Source organism: Aquila chrysaetos, chromosome 16 (genome assembly GCF_900496995.4).
Source record: "Aquila chrysaetos chrysaetos chromosome 16, bAquChr1.4, whole genome shotgun sequence".
Lineage (NCBI taxonomy): Eukaryota > Metazoa > Chordata > Aves > Accipitriformes > Accipitridae > Aquila > Aquila chrysaetos.
In genome coordinates this window covers 2,164,440-2,187,844 of record NC_044019.1, presented here as the reverse complement: position 1 = coordinate 2,187,844, position 23,405 = coordinate 2,164,440, and the positions used below count along the sequence as shown (strand labels likewise).

Here is a 23,405-nt window from a genome sequence, read left to right as displayed (position 1 = left end):
AGTGGAGCTTTTAAGGTATTTCCCCTCACTCAGATGCAGCTGCTGCAAGTCACCAGGGCCCAGGAGGTTGCTGCTTTGTTAAGCCAACACTACAAACAGCACCAGCCACACAAGTACTTGACCTTGAACACTCAGGAGAAGATCTCATTATTCAAAGCCAAACTGCACCTCAGCTGGCAACACAGCTAATTTCAGCTTTGTGCACCAGGAGGTATTTGCACCTGAACACTCCCCCACCTAAAGAAGTGCCTGTTCATAAACAAGTTAAAGTATCCCTAGCCGCACTTCCCAGGGAGACACAGCGGCCAGCACAGCTATTACATTTATTTCTTCATCTTCTCATCAAGATTTTTGTTTTATGAGTGAGTGCCTGACTACCTGATGCAGCACCAAGCTCATAAACACTGCAAGGGGCAAACACCTGGCTTATTTGCTTGATTTTACTTCAGCAAATTTATTGGACATGATCTGCAAGCATCAGACTGAGCAGCACTTAGACCAGTTCCTGCCAAGGCTGTGAAAAATAATTGAGTCACCACTGTCGTGCCAATTTGCCATTCATTTCCCTTTCAAGGCTGGCTGAAATGCCACTGATGACTGGAATATGCTTCTGACCATGAGAAGAGTTTCCTCCATGGAACAAAACGGAGTCAACAGATACAGATAACTGGAACTAAACAGCAAAATAAGGTTTACAAGCCAACTTTAGATTTCTCAGGTGGCTTTTTGCCCTTTAAAAGTTCATAAAACAACTGCTCTTGTCTAAACCACTATCAAATTCTGATGTTTAAAGAAAAAAAAAAAACAAAAGACTACATGACAGCTAAGACATCAAAGGTGTGTATTCACTGTCAGGCCAACACCAGCTCTTCCAGTGCTAGCACAGGCCAGTAGCAAAGGGTAGCAAGAAGCACTGGCAGGAACTCATGCTAATCTGGGATATAAAGCCCAGCTGACTGACTTTGACCAACCAGATACTTTACTATCTCTCTCATCAAGTTTGCATCCACCGGTCCAAACACGTGACTGAACAGAACAGTTGACTCTGCAAACTCACTTGTTTCCAACATACATATGGTACATTAAACGAAACACTAGTCGCACATTGCAAACAGCTGATGACAAGCAGGGACACAGCTACAGAGCTGAGATATTGTGGAAAAATTCCAAAGAGCGGCCATAAAAAAAAAAATCTGAAACCATATGATAGGCAAACCTATCGCCAACCAAATTTTTTACATTAGCTAGAAAACACTTAATTGGAGACAGAATCAATTCAATGCTATGCTTTAAATCTAATTATAAAACTACATCGCTTCCAGACGCTACACTGTGTAAAACAATCCTGTCACTCAATATTATTGACAATACTGCATTGCCTTACTGCTTATTTGGTATCTTGGTTTATCATGTAGTCCAAATACTAATACCTTGCAAACAAGAAGCAAATTAAAACACACTGTGCTGACTGCATGGTTTGGCATAGCTTTAACAGCTCTACGCACGCATTCATAAGCACGGTGTTATAAACCCTAAAATGAGCAGCGAACACAGCAGTGTGCAGCGTTCTCCTGCTCCTCACCTCCCCACCACACTCCTTCATAGCAAAACTGTGCCAGATGTTCCAGCACAGAGGAGCAGGAAGCAAAGCTGCTGCAGGGCTATGTTATCCTTTAGCTATTTATCATTAGACAGTGTCACCCACTGCATCACTGCCTCCCTCTCCAGGAAGACTCAAGCTCTTTCTGCTTCCCTCCAGGATTATTGCTACTTGACAGGCAACACCTAGGTTTTGTTCCTATCCTTTCTTTCAGGCACGATGTTCTTTGTGATCAATCATGCTTTTTTAATCCCCTTGTATTAAAATGGATTGGGACATTTCAGATATAGGAGTATCAACATTCAAACACAATCTGGGGAGTTCTTGCTTTGTGTGTTGGTTTTGGCTGGGCTAGAGTTAATTTTCTTCATAGTAGCTAGTATGTAGCTATGTTTTGGATTTGTGCTGAAAACAGTGTTGATAAAACAGAGATGTTTTCATTACTGCAGAGCAGTGCTTACACAGAGCCAAGGGCTTTTCTGCCTCTCACACCACCCCAGCAGCCAGGAGGCTGGGGGGGGGCACAAGAATTTGGGAGGGGACACAGCCAGGACAGCTGACCCTAACTGACCCAAGGGATATTCCAGACCACAGGACATCATGCGCAGTATATAAAGCTGGGACAAGAAGGAGGAAGGGGGGGGACGTTGGGAGCAATGGTGTTTGTCTTCCCAAGTCACCATTACGCAGTACTCCTGCTTTGCTGGAGATGGCTGAACACCAGGCTGCCGATGGGAAGTGGTGAGTGAATTCCTTGGTTTGCTTTGCCTGCGCACCTGGCTTTTACTTTACTTATTAAGCTGTCTTTATCTCAACTCATGAGTTTTCTTCACTTTTACTCTTCTGATTCTCCCCCCCCTCCCACTGGGACAGAGTGAGCAAGCAGCTATGTAGTCCTTAGTTGCCAGCTGGAGTTAAACCACAACACTCCATTTCTAAACAATCAGTTCTTTTACAGCCGTTTGGAAACAGCAGTGTGACTCAAAACAAGTCAACTAATCCACAAACCTGCTCAGATGTAAACATTAACAATAAGATACAGTGACAATAAGTATTATTAAGAAGAGCATGAGGCCGCACAGCCAATTTAGGATCTCAAATGCTGATCTCTTTGGCTGGTTTGAATGCTCCAAGCAAGTTACTGCAGCAAAATAAACTAATAAAACAATTTTTGCTACACAGGATTCGATGAGAACTCCTGGGTCATCTGCTGGTGTCCTCTGCTATTTCATTGCTTCTCCATATGGTAGGCCTACATACAAAATACGGGCAATTTCTCTTTACAGCACTCCATATAATTTGCAACCATCAGGATTTAAATTCTTCAGGAAGGTTTTTAGCTTCTGCAGTTCCACAAAGAACAGATGGGAAGTTTTCTAAAATTTAAATTAATTACAACTTTGAACAAATTAACTATAAAAAGAATAATATGTAATGAGCACAGAATTTTTCACATTAATACTTTTATCATCAATTCAACACAACTAATTCTATCAGCACATTTTCAGACTGGTAACAGTATTTTGTACCAACATCACTGGAGACACTGGAGTTTAGGCTGCTGCTCCTGGATAGCAGCATAAAGCATAGCTGGGTTTCCCTGTTTGCAAACAAACCAGAGCTGAAAGATGCTGAAAGGAACAAACCAACTATGCATCTCTGCTGCAATCATCTGCTGTGAATTAGTTTAAAACACTAATGAACATCTCAAATTTACAGTGTTAAAGGCTCTTAGAGATGAAGGGGCATTTTAAACCCACTGTTTCAGAGTGTTGGCACATTCAGAGAACCACCATTTTATGGCTTCCCATGCTGCTGTTCTCCATAGCTTTATCACTACAAACTGTGAGGACTGCAAACTTTTTTAATTAAAACTTTAATTCTTGAGCACAGCTCTTTAATAATGAAAAGTAATAGGGTGGATTCAGCATGGAGCTCTGGCCATTTATATACTTAGGAATCATTTCACCAGTTACAAGCACCATTGAAGTAGAACATCAAACAGTACAGTCTAACACTGCTCCAGCCCAGAAAAAGCAGAACACTTCACCTGAAACTCTAAAGTTTTAAAACAGGAAATATTGTCTGAATGGGAAGACAACACCAGTATGCCAGACTTACTTTGTATTTTACACCTTATTAGCACTCATAAATTTGGTACACAGCCTTTACTATTCACAGGCACCAAGCCACTCTGATTATATGCCTGAAGTTAAAAAAAAAAAAAAAAAAAGGCACCTGGAGAAGCAAACCAGCATTGATTGTAATCACATTCCTCATCCCAATATGAATTTTCTTTATTCTTTCTAAAGGAAACATGCAATGCCGTTAGATTCACTACTAACTCAGTACTATCTGCTGACTCACCAAACCCACCTCCCATCAGCATCACGGGATTTCCCAGGGAGGTCTCCCTTCCAGGCAGGGACTCCAACGTGACCCTAACTCAGCTTGTGAGATACAGAGGGAGAGGAAGGAGGGAGAGATCAGCCTGAGGGAGACAAAACTGTATCTTTCCCAGGTCACAACTGATACTAAGATTAGGAGGCATAGTAAAGAAAAAGAACAAAAAGCCACTAAGGCAAGGTACATTAAGCACCACTGATAAGGATGAAATAGCAAAAATTGCAGGAGCAGTTGCCTGAATGGGAGGTGAAGAACTATGTCTATTAAAACAAAAAAGTCCTAAAAGGTACTGCACAATCCTTGAAAGCTTTATGCCACACACTCAACATGCCCAATAGCTAAGCAGACCAAAGTAAAAGTAGCCGTTAAAGAGTCAATACACTCTGACATCCAGATCCATGCATTCAACCACAAGGCCATTTTGGTTTTGAACACATTAAACCATCTCTTGCAGAGATTCAATCATCAGACAAATAAAGCAACATCAAACTTCTGGAGAAAAGGAGCAGCAGAGCAAGACTCAGAGCCTTCATCCTTCCAACTGCCACCAGAACAAGGGTTAATCTGTGCTTTGCTGCAACTCACGATTCCTATTCATTTGTCTTGGTCTGAAAAAGGAGAAAAGCATCAACAGTAAATTTACCAAGAACCACGTATACTTCAAATTATGATTTAGGTACTGAGAGAATTGGGACCCAGCTGGATGTTTAAATGAACCTAGTATGGTGTTCACTCAGAAGACAAATTGGCATAAGAAGTACATTTGGTTATGACTTCAAAAATTTTAGCCTATTCAGTACTAGCCTGGCAGTTCTGAAATTTATTTACACACATGGAGAATATGCTTTGAGCAGCCACTGGACAAGCATGAGTCACCATGTAACCACCGACCAGCCCACAGGGAAAGCATGGCCACACATCATCTCTGGTAGGCTGCTCCCAGCTGTTTTACCACCCTTTTACTTTAGTATCTCCTGAAGCCTTAGAGACTCTCCAGTCCCCAGAACAGCTTTGACCCCCCAGGGTCAACTACAAGCACGTAGGACCGAAATGCAAACTGTTACTGAAGAACTTTCTTGCAGCCCAGTGAAACCGATCCAAACCATCAGAGCCCAAGCTTTGCTCATAGCACAAGCAAATTAGAGCCAAATATTCAGAAACTCTTCTCAGAGTTTTATATTAAAGACTCATTTTCAAAAGACAAAGGATTTCTGCATCCAAATTCCTCCACTCTGGTCTCTGAAAAATGGGATCACTATTTTGCAATTTCTCAAAGGACTTCCAAAGAAATGCACATTGCCCAACACCTTGGGGAATCCCCATTTTGCCCCCAAGGACAGTGTTGGTCTTTATCATAATCAGAAGCTTATTTGGACAGTTACCTGTTTTTACAAAAACCTTGAATATTGTTTCCAAAGACAGAAAGAACTCAAACTGATCAATTTGTCTTCCATTAATGGTGCAACTGTTACTGTAAAGTCAAATGACAAATGGGAAAACAGAGGAATGAAGTGGTTTCACAACTTGTGCACAGTGACAATACATCCACAGAGCAGCACAGAATCAGGAAACCTCCTTCGGGTTTAGCAAAAGGAATGGTCAAAGAGGGACAGGAACCAGTTTTTAATTGTATTTTCTAAATATGTATGCACAACTCCACAAACAACCCTCTAAAGAATGAGATATTTGTGCTTGAGAAAGAGGAGGGTATTTATTATGAAGGAAAACAGCACCATTTACTTGGGGCTGTTTCCCTCTGTATTTAAACGCTTCTAATTTCTTAAAATAAGCAGTGTTCTTCTAGGCATAATTGTTTCTTTTCAATCAGGCACTTAGTGTTTGCAGCTATCAAATTTGTTGCAGCTGTAATCAAACACGATGTCTTGGGAAGGAAAATCTTCACCTACTGTTAAATCTTGCTGCATTACACAGCACTGCTTCTGCAGCAATGGAGTCCAGAGTCCAAAATGCCCTGGTGCTCTCCAGAGGTTTCTAACTGAACTTTGCTTTTGGAAAAAAAAAAGAAAAAAAAATTAGCATTAAAACTCTAGAAGTTATAGATAAGGATTCCTAAAAAAATGCATTCAACATCAGCAAATCCCTCTTTTATACAGCAATTTCATTGTTAGGACACAAACACCATGAATGAAAATATAATCCCATCTGAGAGAGAGAGAAACTGAGGCACAGTACAAAAACTGTGACTTGAAAACATAAGTATAGCAGGACGGACAAAGTTAAAGTGAGAATCCAATTCCTTCCTGTTCCTACTAGAAATCCACTGGACAAAACTGTCCTAGCCACAGCAGGACAAGACTCAAGTGAGAGCCCTATGCCTTCTACAGATTTCCACACTGTTTAAAGAAAACATCTGTTTAGCAGACTAAGGAAGTATCAGCTATCCCTCTTGGGATACAGAAAAAACCCTTTTCAGTTCCATGAACTCAATCAGTCACTGCTCTTTTTTGTGCTTCAGCTTTCATCTAGCTTATTCTTTTGTTTGTCTGCTTGTTCTTTACTCTGCACTTTCATCTAGCATTATCTGCCCTCTTTTGTCCTTGTCTGCTTGTTCTTTTGTCCACATCCAGAGCACAACATTCAGACACTGCGCTCCAAGGTCAGTGCAACTGGCACACTGCACCGTTCTCCTCCTCAGCCCAGTCCCGCGCAGCCAGCACTCGCCCCACTCGCAACCCCTGCACAACCGTCCCGACCCAGCCAGCTACCGAAACACCCCCAATCTCGGCAGAAGTTGTAACCCACAACGTCAGAGCAGAAAGAAGTTTTATGCAAGACACTCAAGCCCTGACTGCTTCCTTAGTGTTTGATAAACACTCAGAGAGTCTCACAAAGAAGGACCTGTGCAGCCTTGAAAAGCATAGTTTCATTAAGCTCATGAGCCTCAGTGGTTCACAGCATTGCTCTCTAGTCATGTATGATAAAGAGCAGGTTTGGCTATGTTTCCTTAAATCCCTTTCTATTTTTCATACCCTCAGGACTAACAAGGCAGCCAAGAGGTAATGGTTTACAAAAAATAATGTAATTAGTAAACTAAAAAAAAAACCCCTGCTATTCATCATGAACAGTTATTAGCATTATTGAGGAAATGATGTGGAATTTATATCAATTTTCATCTTATTGTAAAGACTTGCCCAATTTATTTAAAATGTCAACTTACTATGTATTCATCAGGTGTGCGGCAGCAGTGATTGTAATTAATTTCACATTGTAGTCTAGGCATGTGCCTTAATATTAGCTTCACACATCTTTCAGGCGAAGCAATAAATGGAAGCATTGGTCATTTTTGGTCATTAAATCTTCAGGAGTATTTTTCACACGAGGCTGTCAAGATTCACATCCTAGTAAAATTCTAACTTAGATTATTTATAGCTGTCTTTACTTCAAAATGCTCCTGCAGTTGAAATGAAATGCAAGACTCCACAACAGCTGATTAGGATTTTTGAGAAGAATCATTTAGTCATAAAAGAAGGGAGAAAATCCTACAGTCTGAGGGTGAACAAGGCTAATTGTGAAATCATGTTGAATTCAAGGGACAGTTTAACAGGAAAAAAAACAAATTTAAGGATGCTAAAAGCATGAAAGCACTTCATTTAAATATTTTCTAAATTTTATGTTCTGAAATTGAGCTTCATAAGAACTGTCTATATTTAGTAGAAGAAACTTAAGTAAAAAAAAATTGCCTTCAGATCAAGGTATTATATTTAAATGGAAATGAAGTTTTCTCTGTTCTTTCAATTCAGCAAGAAAAAGCTGACAATTTTTCATTCCCAGTCATCCTGCACTGGTTGCCCCCCTTTTTTTCCAGATCATCCACTTAACAACAGACAGGTATTTGTGCCGATCTAATCATGTATCCTCTCTTAAACTGTGGTATTGCTGTGGGTTCTCCCATATTCACAATGCCATACAGTAGCTCCTGAATGCTGCATGTGCATTCACGAATGCAAATTTCTAACAGCACATACAACAAGGAGCCATTCTGACCTTGTTTTGCAACTTGGAAGCTGGGAACCCAGACTACATGACCAACACGAGATCAGGCAGAACCATCTGCACCACAACTGGGAAGAGAAACCAGATATTTGAAGCTGTGAGCTGGCGCTCTAAACCCAGAGATGCTGCACCCCCAGCAGCATTATCCTCAGTCGCAACTGTGTCCCCTCCTTGAGAGATGGCTGGGCCAGGGAAGGAGAACATCAGCCTTTCTGTTTGCTCTCAACACTGTCTTCCACAGCATAAGAAGGAATATAAAATCCCTACTGTTTACTGAGCTTTGAAACAATATTTGGCATCTAGAGAAAAATCACAACAAACAGTAAGAGATTGAAGAACATGAAGAATCAGACAATGAAAGCAGACAGAAACAAGCTGGCAACACACACCAAACTAAATGAAGAGAGATGAGGAAGTCAGACAACGAGGAAAAGAGGATTAAGGAAGATCTAGCAACCAGGCACAATAACATATAATGAAGTCAGAAAACCACGAGCTCAAGAAGGAATCGTCACAGCACAGAAATCCCAGGGCTGGCTGTTCCTCAAATTCCACTGTCACCACTGGCACCTGCCTTACCTGGGGCTTGAAAAAAGCTCTGCATACTTTGAGAAACTCCACTCTGCCTATCTGTTCTTAAAGCATCTCTAACCTCTCATAGTGGAAGTGTTATTTAATAGATTCTACCACCACTGCACACAACCTCTCCCTTTTTTAGCCAGTGAAATGTATAGCTGAACTGTGTGTCCTGAAACAACCAGAAATGAAGAAACATATATACAGGTATGAGCAGGAGATGTCTGTGTTGTTTTCAAGAAATTGCTTGTAAAAGATCTTATCATACAGGCATCATACCAACTAGATAAGCTAGGAAGATGTTAACTTCGATAAAGCCAACCTCAATTTATGTATTTCCCAGAGGGTCAGGGTACAGCAGAGATCAGTGTAAGCACAATGTTTTTGTGTCACTTTGATGCCTCCAACTACGTACTTTCTTCCTGTCCTCCTCTAAAAAGAGTTCCCGAGATCTTTTGTTCCAATTTTAAAATTCTGTTTCTTTTGGTGCATTTCCCAATGATTGCTTAAAGGGAGGAGGAGAATAATGAACATGCTTTGATGGCAGATCATAAAGGAGCCGTTTACTGCAAGGACTCTGATGCACTGTTCTGTCTTTAAACATGAATTATCGAATCACAAGCTATTCACTGAGTCATAGATTACCAATGAACTGAAACAGCATTACAGCAGCAGCATGCCCTTTGATCAAAAACACACTTATATCCTCCTTTAGTCTTAGTTAACAACAATCTAAATAGCAAGCAAGTAGCTTGTTTTGAGGCAGGCTCACAGCAGCACTTTTAGCAAGGCTGCCCCACTCTCTCCCTCAAAATGAAGCTTTCATTTACACCAATGCTCTGTGTCACTCAGTGGCTCAGTTTAAGTACATTTCTTTTTTTCCCCTGGAGACGCACTCAGTTACCTGCTTTAAATTCTCCTAATCACCAGTCAAATAAACTTCTGATAATTTAAAAAACATGTGACTGAAGGGCAACCCTGGAATAAGCCTCTCTACAAGACAACCTGCTGCATCAAGGTAATAAAAAAAAAAAAAACATTAGAGAGTGTACAAGTAACTGTGTGTAAATGCCAAAAAGTGAACTCTTAATTGTCAAAATGTACAAACCAGCTGTATGTCCTCTATCACACAATTTGGGAGCGATGTTCTCTCGTCTACTAGCCACAGTGACCGACATGTTCTAGCACAGATTTTGCAAACAGGCAACAGGATCTGCCTTTCCTCACCACATTGTTGTGCTCACCTGTCCTGACAGCCACCACACACCACCAGCCAACAGCATCCCCACTAGGCACTTACCCTGTGAATAAACAGAGCATGATCTCCAACCGAGATGAACTTTAACACCATTGCCTAAGCCACACTGAACACCTGGTAACACACCAATCACTTCCAAGAGTAATAAAAACATCTTAGTGTCACTGCTGCCTCAAGGAAGAGCTAAGGTTTTAATCAGAAATTAGAGGGTATTTAAACAGAACTCCCCTGAACTGGAACAATTGTGAAGTGCAGAAAACATTGAGAGACTACAACATCCTCTAAATGAAGGCATCTGCTTGGTTTAACGTATTGGGTAATTGGCTGGTTGGAGTCATTACCAAAAATTATCATTAAGGCTAAAAACTTCTAAGGACTCCAAAGAAAAACATTTATGGGGATACAAACAACATTCTAGGTTCAATAATCAACATAAATGTAACTCAAATTTTAACATGGCTAATCCGTCATTTACCCAGCAGCACCAGGTCATATTACAATCATGACTCGACTTCGACTATAAACAGTTCTTTCACATCTGATGACTTCCACTGTCCAAGATTTTCTGAAGCTATCAAACCTTCACATACAATCCTTTACCCCCACAACCACCAAACACTAGACATTTATGACAACTAACACAGGAGGTGAATTTAAGGACTTGGGGACAAAGGTGCAGGGAAAATAACAAATAAGCAAAGAGAACGTAAAGGAAAAATGCACTTATCTGAGCATCCTATGCACTGCTCTGCAGTCCCCCACTCTCAGCTGCAAATCCCAGTGGCTACATGGGGCACTGCATTTGCTGTAACCCTGCAGATTCCACTATCAAATCCCGCATTACCTTTCCTTCTCAGTCATTCTAGCTTTGCTGTTAGAGTAAGCTTTTAAAAACGTTTTGAGCACAGATGCTGAGAGGAAAAAATACATTACACTTGGAAAGAGTCAGCAATTTGAATTCTGAAAAAATGTATAATTTGATCCAAGAACCAGGCACTCCTGTCCTGGATTAAGTGTCTGCATATGTATATATCCTTGTATAAACTCCGCACCTTAGTTTCACATCCTACCATAAGCCAAATGCAGATAAAATTCAAGACAATTACTGAACTGGGCACACTTACCTTCATAGTTTGCCTGGAAGCCTTGAGCACTGACCGCATAATCGCTCACAAGCCACAAGGACAGCACAACACCTGTACTCACGATAGGAGCAGGCAGCTGGAAACCCGTTAACCTGGAAGAAATCAAGAGGAAGGTTACACTCACCATTTCTGCCTTTGACCTGCTAGCAAATCGAAGAGTGGGGCAGCTGCCACTCTGGCTGATACGCCACAGCCTGAAGCGGGGAGCTTCAGAGCTAACGAAAACAGACTGGTACAGCTTGAATTCAATAGCTGTTCAACAAATGCTGGGCAAACCCATCCTAGGCTTTAAACACCTCCTGGCTTACCAGGATAACTACTAATGGATATCTTCATTGACTGTATTTTAAACCTGTCTATCTGCTTCACACCTTGTTCACTAACATCACCTGCTCTGCAGCGCTCTGCTAACACCAGCACTGTGATCTCAGAGCAGTCAGTGAGCCCTTCAGAATAACTTTCCCCATCCATGAAATGGGAGCAATATTTAAGATTGCTGAGCGAGCCCAAGACATTATTCAGTAACACTTATAGCATGTTTTGAGAACCTCAGAGTAAAAATATCCAATACGTGTCTGAAGCATTATACAAGCTACATTAAATTGAACACAAACTAAAATAGCATAAGAGAACAGGCAAAAAAACCTGATGCTACTGATTAATTAAAGACCATCAAGGTGGCTGTCTTCAGACTCTTTGTTGTGTAGTTTCACAATGGATAAGGTTTGAAGTTTCTAGGAATCCTCCCCAACCCCCACCCAACTGTCCCTGCAAGAACAATCCAAGGATGGCACTTTTTCATCCTACATCCTAATATCTAGTATGTACCACAGCGAAGATTGTGATGGTTAACACCTCTTTACTCACTGAGGAAATAAAAGCCCACAGACACAAAATTGTTTGCACTAGATCATCCAGCAGATATACTGCAGGAAATGCCTGGAATACAGACACATGCCCACAAGTCAGAGTAGAAAGAACTATATAAAAATGGGACAAGCCTAGTGAATAGACCAAAGACAGCACTGCAAAAACCCATAGCCCAGGTACCTTGCCCTCCCACCAGCTTTCCTTACAGACTTAGAGCTAAATGACAATTGTCAATTTTGTTACAAAAGTCTGTTTAGTAATGATTTTAAACTCGCATTATTAGATCCCAAACACTAAATCCCTGATGCTGTATTGACTCAGCCCAAGAACAAGTAATGTACGTTTCTCACAAACAATTACACAGTTTTACAACTTTTAAGCCTTCTCCTGACACTTGGCTAAGGTGATTTACATGATAGATTTACATAAGGAACATTGTTTTAAAGCAAACTTGTATTAGATTCTTGCCTGCTATTATCAAGGACCGAAATTCAGATGCAATCCCCATTGCCTGATAACTGTCCTAAAATCAGACTTTTACAAAACCGCAGAAGCAGCACTAACTGAAAGAACTCACTGCTACTCGGTATCATTTGAGATCAAGAGTATTCAAAAGCTGGATCAAAAGGACACAAGTAGCACGAGATAAACAGGCTACGATAAGAAAGAAAGTTTAAAGCTCCTTACACACATACTCAGAGGTTTATGCCACATCTTTTTATAACAGCAGCTAGTCTTTCTTACAGAGGGCAAAAGATCACTTGTGATGCAAAGCACTCTGACTCTTTAAGAAATACTTGTAAGTATATATTTCATTCAGAGTATTTCCTCTCCTCATATATTATGTGGAATGAAAAAAGCACCCATAGGACAAAATCAACTCTTTAATTCTGGAGGCCACCATCCTCTCTCTGACCATGAGATCAGGTACTAGTACACTGCAATTCCCAGCCCAACCAAGCAATTTCTCCTTAAAGTGGCCACCAGTCCCCTGGCAACTTCCAGAGACAGTGAGTGAACTTCCCTACTGTTCTTACTCTGGCCTTAATTTAGTAAACCTAAGTATTATTTCAAACAGATCGAAGCCTGACTAATGAAAGCTGACATGCTCTGCCCGAGAACCTTATTAAAGCAAAATTTCCAGTTATTGGCAAAGTTCACACAGTTGCCAGCCAATGATGGCAGTCAAGTTTTAATGTCAAAAGTACTCACCCACTCTCAGCATAAAATCCCTTGTCTGTACAAGCTGGAAGAACAATTGCTCCCGTTTATTAAAAATAAAAGGTTCCAGGATTTTTAAAGATTCAAAATAGTTTTACTGTACACAGAATGAGGAAGAGTGCCACAGTTTTTATTAATTTATTTTGCAGTTTAATTAAAATGGCTTACTGAAACCTTCATGCACTCAAAAAACCCAGGAAATGCAGGGACCAGTTTTAATAAAAACATACAATGCACAGTAGAACCTGTCAATTTTTCTTCCTCTAACCACCACACAGTGTTTTATCATTATCCAGGAATTAGTTAACAGTAGTCTGTGCTTTTTATATCCCAAGTAAACCTGTTCGCTCTGAACTAAGCTTTTTGCATCATGGATTCTGTTCACAGAATCTATGTATTAGGACCCCCCCACTTTGCAGATGTTGCTTTTAATTCAGGGCAACATTTACGTGTCTGCTTACCTGTAAGCAAATGCACATCCCATAGGGGTCAATGGGAATTAAGTCCTACCTGAAACAACGCTTCCCGTAAGCATGTATTCGTATTTTCTAGTTACGGGGCCTTAAAAGAAAAGGATGGCTTGTGCATAAGGGCATAAAATTGTAACTGAGGGTTTGTTCTCAGTCCTTCTACAGATTCCACAGTGACTGAAGAGACAATTTTCATGGGAACCTCCAGGCTTCCTAAACCTCTAAAAATTAATAAACCCAACCATCTCTCCAGGCCCTTAACTTCAGAGGTTCATTTCTGTCTATCTAGTGTCCCTGGAGCAAGCAGAAGAAATTGGGCTGCCTGACAGCACAAAAGGTGACCAAACACTGTCTTCCCCGTCAGATCAAACAGCCTTTCTGCCCACAAAAGATGAAAAGTGCCCCTATTAGTGCTAAAACTAAACTTATTCGGAAGGAAGCAGGAAAAACTGCTTCAATAAGAAAAATATCTATCTATATAGCAACTCCTACCCTCTGTGCCACTAATTTCCATGTCTCCTCCTGCAGTGAAAACCTGCACTAGAAATGAGATTAAATTCCTCCCATTCCTCACTGGAAGCAGCTGCAGTCAAAAAAAGAAAGTTATCCTTCCTCTTAAGCCTTCAACCAACACACTCAATTCAAAATTTTTCCTTCTTCTGATGTCCTCATCTTCTCCAAGCAAGAGCACAGGCAATATCCTCTTGAAGAAACAGTAATTTAACAAGGCCCACGCTCAAATCACTCCTGTAAACCTCAGCACTCCTGTTCCAAAGACACAGAACAGCCAAGCTTGGCAGGACACCCTGCCTTGTTTTGACCTGGCTGGTAAACTGTCCTCATGCCTTCCTCCCTAAATCTGCAGCCCAGGCAAATTTAAAGCATGGGGATCAACATGATGATGGCAGACAGAATATTAAATCATTCCCCAATGGCCTCATGCATTAAACAGTAATTCTGACATCACCGTTACTTAGTGTAGCAATAAATATATATATATACACACACACAAATGAGAAAGAAAAGCAGCAAACTCTGTTCCTTGTTTTTATTAAGGGCCATAACAAGAAGGTGAGGGTGATAATAACAGCACGAATAATCCTCTTCCATTTCTTCTGTACCTCTGGCCAAATGGATTATTGAGTGATTATCCCCTTAAGTTGCTTGGAGCCAACACTGATTGTGTGAGATTTTCAATGTGTTTTTCATTGGCTTAATTCTGCTCCTACTGTGAGGAACCAAACTAAACCAGTGCCAGAAATACCACTTCATAAGCTTGCCCTTGCTTCACAGTACGGCAAAAATCAATATACCAAAACAAATCAACACAGAAATCCTCTACTCTATTTGCATTCTTCTTGATTCTTTGCCTCAGGTTTGCCAGCAACATTGCAAATATTTCTGGTGCATGGCTCCCCATTTGCAGCGGAACAGCAAAATCTGCTTCACAGAACAGCTTTGCTGGAACTGATGCCAGTAAAAACTAGCTGCTGTTGTAACCACCCCTCTTTACAGGTTCTCCATAGCAGCACGAGCACCAATGCCCCTCAGCATGCCAGCAGCTGCTAAGGCTCAACGCCTGGACCATACATTGGGGTCTGGGTGTGCTGCTCTCCACTCCTCATGGAGCCTAGCTGTCTTGCCTCTGTGATATATCACCATCTTCCCTAATGCCACGTCCTTCTCCAGTTGAAAATTGTCCCATCCGCCTATGAAAGGAGTTGTGCACCAGACAAAGACCCACTGACTGCTCCACTCAGCAGGTGCAACCCACAATTGAACACTTCTTTTGCCCTAGAAAAAGAACAGCTAGCCAGGACAGTCTGCATCTCAGTCCCTTTGCAAATGCTCTCACCTCCATCTGTTGCATATTATACTGTTCCACTGTATCAAGTACAACTATATCATATACTGTGACGCAGGCTCCTATTTTGGAGTGCAGGTGCCATAATTAAAACAGAGCACATTATTTTTCTGGTAGGATGCCCACCATCAGCTCAGGCTGCAATCAAAATAGTTATTGCAGCTGGCAATCCAACAGCCTTTAAAGCATAAATGCTAGAGAAGTGTCTCAGAACATCTAATGAAAACGCATTGGATTGCATCGTTTAACCCAGCATTAAATTACACTACACCATACTTCAGTGATTTTTTCCTGCATGTAGTTTAAAGGCACCTATTAAAGAAAATTTCCCATCAAATGAACCACTCTCTTCACTATATACAGTTTAAATGACATGGTTCTTTAAGTGCTAGTCTGACACCCCTACACTATCCCAGGACAATATTCAAGCTAAGTCAGGTATAAGGGACTGTGTTAAGAAAACAACAGCTCAGAGTGAGAGCTGCCCTTTGGAGCAGTCTTTGGAAAACAGTCTGGAATGAGCAGGTGAGTCCTCTTTCACACTGTGCGCCCAGCTAACAAGGCAGCAGTCAACCTGAAGTCATTTGAAAGGTGCATTCATGAAGTATTCAACTAATCCATTATCAACCAGGGCCAACAGAAAGAGCCCAGTAACTTCCAATTGACTTTGATTCAAGTTTTATATGCTTTGTTCAGCTAGACAGCTGGCTCATGTGCACGTAGAAATGAGGAAACTCACTGGCTTCAGTAAAAGGCTTTCTATATGTTCAATCTTTCCTTTGAAAAATGGGTACGAGATGAGTGATAATAAGCAACGTTTACAACTTCCTCTTGATGAAAAGGATGCATAAGCATTGTACTCCAGCTGCTGCAGGAAGAACACCTTCAGAAATACTTATGTATGTCTAAAAATTAAAGTCTTAGGGGAAACTGGAAACACAGACACATGCAAAGTCAGTGGTCACTCACAGATGTCCTCCTCAAGGCTGCTTCATGGAATGTATAGAATAAAAGAACAAAATGCAAGAGATCAGGGAATTTACCCACAGCAATCTATCCCATCTCAGATCTCATTACAGGTAGTAGATTTTTTTCTTTAAAGACACAGTTGCTGGTGGGTGTAGGGTAAAGTAGTCTATGGGGGGAAAAAAACATCTTGTCATTCCTATTAACATCTTTGTTTTAGAAATCATCTTTCATCCTGAAGGAGTTCAATGTCTCCTCCAAAATCATGGGCCAAATCCCAAGAGAATCACCATGCATTTCAAATATTACCTTACAAAGCTGGCAAAAAAGTGACCCTGTAGATGCCCTAGGCACAAGGACTTCAATACATGCAGTAAAACTGAAGCTGAGAGATCTTTGATTCTCACATATCATTGTCTGCAAGATTCAGTGGTAGCCGTGTCTCCAGGAGGACTTTCCATGCCACCACTCTGCTGTCCAGCCAGTAACCTGCTCCAGTGTCCTTATGGACCACATAATGATAGCCTCCTACACCCTTCCTCCTCCTCCCAGTCACCCAGTACTTATCTGCCTGGCTTATCCCCTGCAGCTGTACCATAGGCTGCTGCTGCCTTGGCCTCTTTCACACATCTGATACCTTCCACTTTCAGCAGGGAGAACTGTGCAGATCTTTTCCCCCATTTTCAGTAAGTGTGGATGAAAGACACACACCTGAGATGACAGCTAATTCTCTGCCAGCATTTCCTCAGGCTTGTCTGGTTTCGAATTTTTTCCTCAGTGGTTCTGTTAGTTTTTCTCCCCTCCTCTCTGTATTTATTAAAGAAACAAGCAATTACAATGAGATGTTACTTTTTTTTAAACAATATTGACAGAATAACTGGTACCATGAATGTCCTCATTAATCATCAATAAAACAAGCAGAGCATAATCTGAGAACGCTTCGAGTTCATGCACACTGCAGACGCTTAAAAGCCTGCTCTGTCTGCAAGGCAGAAGTCACTGGTGTTACTTATTTGTCCTTTAATTTTGATCCTTGTAAGGCTGAAATGATGCCCCGGACCAAAAAAAAAAATCTCAGCCAGCTTAAAAGTATACTGTAATAACATAAGAAAAACAGTATCAGTTCACATTTGGATTTACTCAGCTTGTTGGAATGACTTATGCTAAAAACCAAGCTGCCTTTTTTTTTTTTTTTTTTTTTGAGTCAAGCTATGAACAGATCCTGAACAAATTATCTTCAGAGGCATGTTGCAAGCAGCAGTAACTCCTTGTATAGTCTCTGTTCATATTTCACCAAGCAACTCCAAGCTACTTTGCTGCCAACCAACACCACATGTCCCATTTCATTCCATACTACTTTCCAACCATCCTCTCTGCCCAGCTGGTTGATAATTAAGTTGCTTCTAAAATAATATAATCCATTGGCTCCAACACACATTACTATATATTTTTCTTATCAAGACAGTAACAAGCATTAGGGGGGAAAAAAGCTTTCTCTTCCCTTAAACTCACTCATGATGACTTATACTACACCTACATTTTTGCCAGAAAGTTAATCTAGCACTTTGCAAACAGTTCGCAATCTAACATCATACAACCCAACGCCATGTGCCAGCACTTTCTTCCCTTCTCCAAGCCAAGTATAATTCATCAAGCCACAAGAGTCCTTTGCTTACCTCTCACACTGACAAAGGTTTCATTAACTAACAGTCTCTAGGGACAGTCACAGGGCTCATAAATTCCAGCCTGGATGGATTTCTTCACTCATTTAAAATGGGGTTTGGGTCAAGTCCCACTACAAAAGTCTTATTTATAGAGCCTAAAGCCAGCACAGCCATCTCAAATATATGAGGCCTTCATGGCTCAAACTGGGAACAGGTACTAAATATCAAATTTCAAGAAATTTAATTTTCCGTACAATGCAATAAAGTAGAAATACCCTGGACTTGAATTTGTTTTATTATTTTTATCATGTCTCTTTCATGCTCATTTTTCTCATACTTTCTCAGGTAGCAGTGAGATGCAAGCAGATATCTGACAAACTTTGGCATCTATATCCTCTGTCTTGTTATTACAAACCAAAAAAGAAAAACACAAATTAGCAGAGAAGTTCACCAAGTTTTAGTAACCTCTTGGCAATTCTGAGCTGACACTCTCAGTGTAAACAAAGACAAGCTTGGATATAAACCAAGTAAGGCTCAGCAGTGTCAATTCAAAACTTGGCAGTTTTAGGTTATTTCTGGCTTTCTTCAAAAAAAAAAAAAAAAAAAAAAAAAAAAAATCATTGGGGTGTGAAATCTAGTAAGTGGGAAAAATAAGTTCTGAGAACTCCCTGCAAATCACAAGGCTTATTGCTAAACGTAGTGCAACTGGTGAACAAAAAAGCATTACCATATTGGAGGCGTTGCAAATTCCCCAATATTCACAACAGCCCTTTAGTAACATTAACTCCTCTGCTGCATGCTGTGCAAAAAACAGTGTCCTACAACCTAAAGAACTTTACATTTAAACAGACATGAATGTTCAAAACAGCTTCAAATGCAAGAAAGGCAAAGTAAATATAGAAGTTCTCAGGCCAGAAGCATTCTAAACAGAAAAATCATTTTCTAACTCATTCAAGCCAGTTCATCTGGGAGGCAGCTTTTGAAATCACACTACTGGAAACTGCAACTCCATGGCTATGCTCTCAGGTATGTCACTAGCTTGCTGAAAGGTCTTAAGCAATCCTCTGAACCCCAAGTTTATTTCGCACCACAGTCCCCACCATATACAATGCTGACCACCCACCAGTCTTGCAGGGATGCTCAGAAGCCTCAATGAGAGGATATGGAGATTGTCAGATGAAAGGCACCAAGAATTAGATTTATGACAAACAGGTACCGTGGGACTGAAGATATAAACTACCATTAGTTTCAAATACTGTCGTAGGCAACACAATCAAGCAGAAACTTTAATTATGGCTTTGTTACTACATGTGCTTACTACACATGCATCCCTGCTCCTCCTGTGTACCTAAATCTCAAGAAGCTAAAGCTATACAACTGCGAAGAGCCAAAGCTGACATGCAGAGTGAATCCAGGTCTCATCTGCCAAGTCTGTGCGTCCCTTTTACTCTTCATGCATAGGATTTGAACTAGACTTTAGCCATCAGTCTTGAGAGAATCTTTACTTCCTCCAAGTGAATATTAAGCCGCAGCAGCAGGCAAGCGCTGTTCTGCCTATACAATCCCGGGACAGGCAGCTAAGATCTAACTTGGGGGTGTCCATCTAAAACTGCAGCCTCGCTTCCCACCGCAATACAGGTATGTCTATGCTAATTCCTTAAGATTTAATTTACAATAATACGTAATAAAACAAAATTTAATGGCAACAGATGAGAAGGAAACAGTTGAAGTTTACTTTCTATAAAAGTTAAAAAGAAGCACCCAAATGGAACAAATAAACAATGCAAGTTGTCCTCCACAACCAGTGCAGTCAAAAAAGTAGGTTAATAAGAATTTTGATTTTTAGATGATATGTTGTATGATAAAAAAAAAAATGAAACAAATCCCATTGTTCCTGCCAATGAAGATTTATCCAAAAAGGCTGTAATATTGATTCATGTCATATCTAATTCTCTATTCACTTGCACCTTGTGTGAATGCTGAATATTGAGCAGAAACAGGATAAAAATGTTGCTAACTGCTGATGTTTAGCAAGAGAGCCCAGTAATTCACAATGCACTAGAGGTGAAAAGCCCTGGGTTCGAATCCAGCAGCATCAGAGCTACTATTTGCCCTGGAGCTAGTCAATTCTTTCTGTTCCCATACACCTCCTTTGCCACACATAAACCAGGAACAACTTCAGTGAAAGGATGTCTTGCCATGCACCTGGATAGATAAAGGGCCCAATTTCAATAGCTAAAATATATAATATGAAAACACTAGAACAGCAGCATTTCACACCTCAATTTACACATGTATCAGTGACAACATAAGCTACCGAATGCTTCAGATGGAAATATTTATCTCCTTCCTAAACCTTTTATTCCACTATAGCAGCTTTAATCAGCTGTAAGCCTAAATATTATAGAAATCCCTAAAGATGGAAGGACAATTACTGCATCTTTGGACAGCAAAAGCCTTTATGTTTTCCAAACAGCTATGAAATCGCAAACAATTACATTCTTTATTAAAAAAAAAGGACCAGATGTCAGCAGTCACTCTTGCAGCACACCAAAATCCAATTCTGAATAGTCTAAAAGGAGCCCGGCCACCCTCTACCACCCAACAGGAGCATAATGAATTAGAGTCAATGGGCACTGAAGATTTGTCAATTTTCTATTTGAGACTGCAAGTAATAGCACTCCACCATTTCATTGTATCTTCAACGATCTAGTAAGATTGTATCATCTCCTGTAGACTTTCATTAATTTTGATAAAAGGGAAATACACACTGTCTAAAGAGGTGCTTTGCCTGAGAAACTCTCAAGGTCAAACCTTACGGATACAAAAACTTCTTGACCCTAAGATTCACTGCATTCAAAAGACAACATGAAAGCTCATACATTTTTCCTCCCTTCAGGAAAGTGGATTAAAAGACATGGCTGTGAACTTTATCTGTTTTGTACTTCAATTCTCCTTCCCCACCCTAGCATACAGACCCTCCAGCTGGGGGCTTTTAAGCATTTTACAAATTTAACTTGCAAAAATAAAACATTATGTCATTTTACAGATGGGAAAACTGAGATAAGAAATTTGCCCAATGCCACTGAGCAGAGCAGCTCCTGGGCTCAGAACAGGACTAACTTCTGCTTTTGTACGGGATCACCAGCACACCTCAGTGCTCTGCCAGCGCTGCTTTTACCACCACCTCTGCACATCCATCGCTTTGCTGCACTGCTCACAGCATCCTCTTCATGGGAGACCAACACTAATTATCAATGAAGAAAGTGGCCATCTTGATGCTAACTGATGTCAGTATCTATTGACTAAAAGTGAACTTATTTTTGAAGACCTGATTCTGTATTAATAAAGTCAAGAGACTTTTTGCACATGTTTTAACGCAAGCAGTATCAGACTGTAATCACCTTACCATACAGTTCTGCAGTAACACAGCAATTGGGCAGCCCAAGTTCAATAACTAATAGCTAATAACTCACTGTGCTGCCTAAAGCAACTCACTAAACTTCCCTGTGCTGCTTTCTCCCTGCTATGACAATACAGTAGACCTGTATCCTTCTCAAAGAACTGTAATCTAAAAATGAGAAGCACCATGCAAGGGCTATGGGTTAGTTCAATTTCTCTCCCTCCACTGCTAAAAAAAAAAAAAAAAAAAAAAAAAAAATCTAATCTCTCTTGCTCTGACCCCAAAAGCTCACCCACTGGTTTTGTAAATTGCCACTCCTGCTAAAAGAATAGAAGCAGCTCTAAAATAAATGACTCGAGATGACTAAAAATGTCTGTGACTATCACTTTAAACACCACATACATATATGCATAAAAAGATGATAAGCTTTCTCTATGTAGAACAGTTATTAGTAGAGCACCAGCAGCTATTGTCTTTATCATTAGCCATCTTTGATAAGGAAAAGGAGCAACCCCATGAAAGCTATTAGGGATCTCACCATGCAGATGCAATTTATCTGGAACACTGCAGACGTGGGCACTGCAGGGTCTACAGTGATCATACATCAGATCACATTCAGACCTCAAAATCCTCTACTTCTGTTGTCTAAAAAGCTTGCAGTCATTGTATTAAAAGTCCACCTGAAGTAAAACCACACATCAGCTAGAGGAATCTAGAGAAGAATACACGATCCTAGGCTTCAGCAATTACTTCCTATTATCAAAAGCAAAGCCCTGTGTTGTCAGACAGTGCAGATAAACTGCAAGAGGAAAAGCTGAGGAGGGGAAGTGTAATACATTATGCTACAAGAGGTTAACAGTAGAGTCCAATAAAACTCCTGTCTGCTGTCTCAGTGCACTGCACATTGGACTTGACTGGCCAGCAAACACATCAGCGATGTCCTACAATAGGGCACTTGACAGGCATTTCCCCTTCCTTCCCTCCACAGCTCAACATCAAAGAACAGGAGGCTTTCATGAGTTGCATCAACTTGGGCATGGAAGGCTAAGGACACCATAATCCTCCCCAGAATTTCCACAAACTAAATTCACCCTTTTAAAACCTACCTCAATCACTAATGGCATTCAGTGCTCACAGATCTATCAAAAGCAGACTGTTCCAGTACAGAGTCTTAATTAAAATCTATTAGATGTTCTCCAATTACAGAAAATCTTTCTCCACTTAATACACTTAGCATACCTTCATGTGAAGCAAGAGTCATTGTCAACGTTTGCTAGTAGATTTTACCTATAAACACGGTTAATCAGCAGTTTAGAGGGAAAACAAAAACAATTTTGAAAACAAAATATTATTTGAGTAACAGCCACACCTTAAAGCCCAACAATAAACCACCCCCTGTACTAAACACAGCAGGGGAGAGCCATACCTAGCAGAAATCTGTACTCCAACAGACTAAAAGTAGAGTAACAACCAGCCAGGAAACTACTTCCCCAATTAGTATTTTCTTTGTTGGCCATGAATAAGAGGTTCTGATTTTCAACAAGATCCTATTTTACCAGACATGGTACAGGCCAGAACACAACAGCAGGCCTTGCAGCAGAGAAGTTGTGTTTGTACAGAACAAGCGACGCCACGAGAGACCAAATCCTTTAACCCTTAAACCAGGGCCAAAGCTACTCCATCACCTTACCTCTCATTCTGCTTGCTTCACAGGCTGCCGAAAGATCAGAGTCAGGTCTCCTCTTAAGCCTGATGTATTCAGCATGGTGGCAGGGGAAAAACCTCCCACCCAGATTTAATCATCAGCTTTTATCACTCATCCCAATGCAAACTCTCCTAATAAATATGGAAAAATTGGATAGAGCCTCTCAAAATTGAACAGCCCTAGATGCAGTTGCATTAACTCCATTAGCTTTCCTGGACTTTCAGATCTAGTTCCATCAATTAT

At 40.6% G+C, this 23,405-nt stretch overlaps 1 protein-coding gene across 4 annotated transcripts in view; it reads right to left on the bottom strand.

The window, feature by feature from the left end:
• CSMD2 (CUB and Sushi multiple domains 2) overlaps positions 1-23,405 on the bottom strand; it is a 312,235-nt gene that overhangs the window by 252,882 nt on the left and 35,948 nt on the right. For all 4 annotated transcript variants that reach the window (XM_030039537.2, XM_030039535.2, XM_030039538.2 and 1 more), the window contains one exon: positions 10,979-11,091. In XM_030039537.2, coding sequence (XP_029895397.1) covers positions 10,979-11,091 — 113 coding nt within the window. The remainder of the gene's footprint in view (positions 1-10,978; positions 11,092-23,405) is intronic.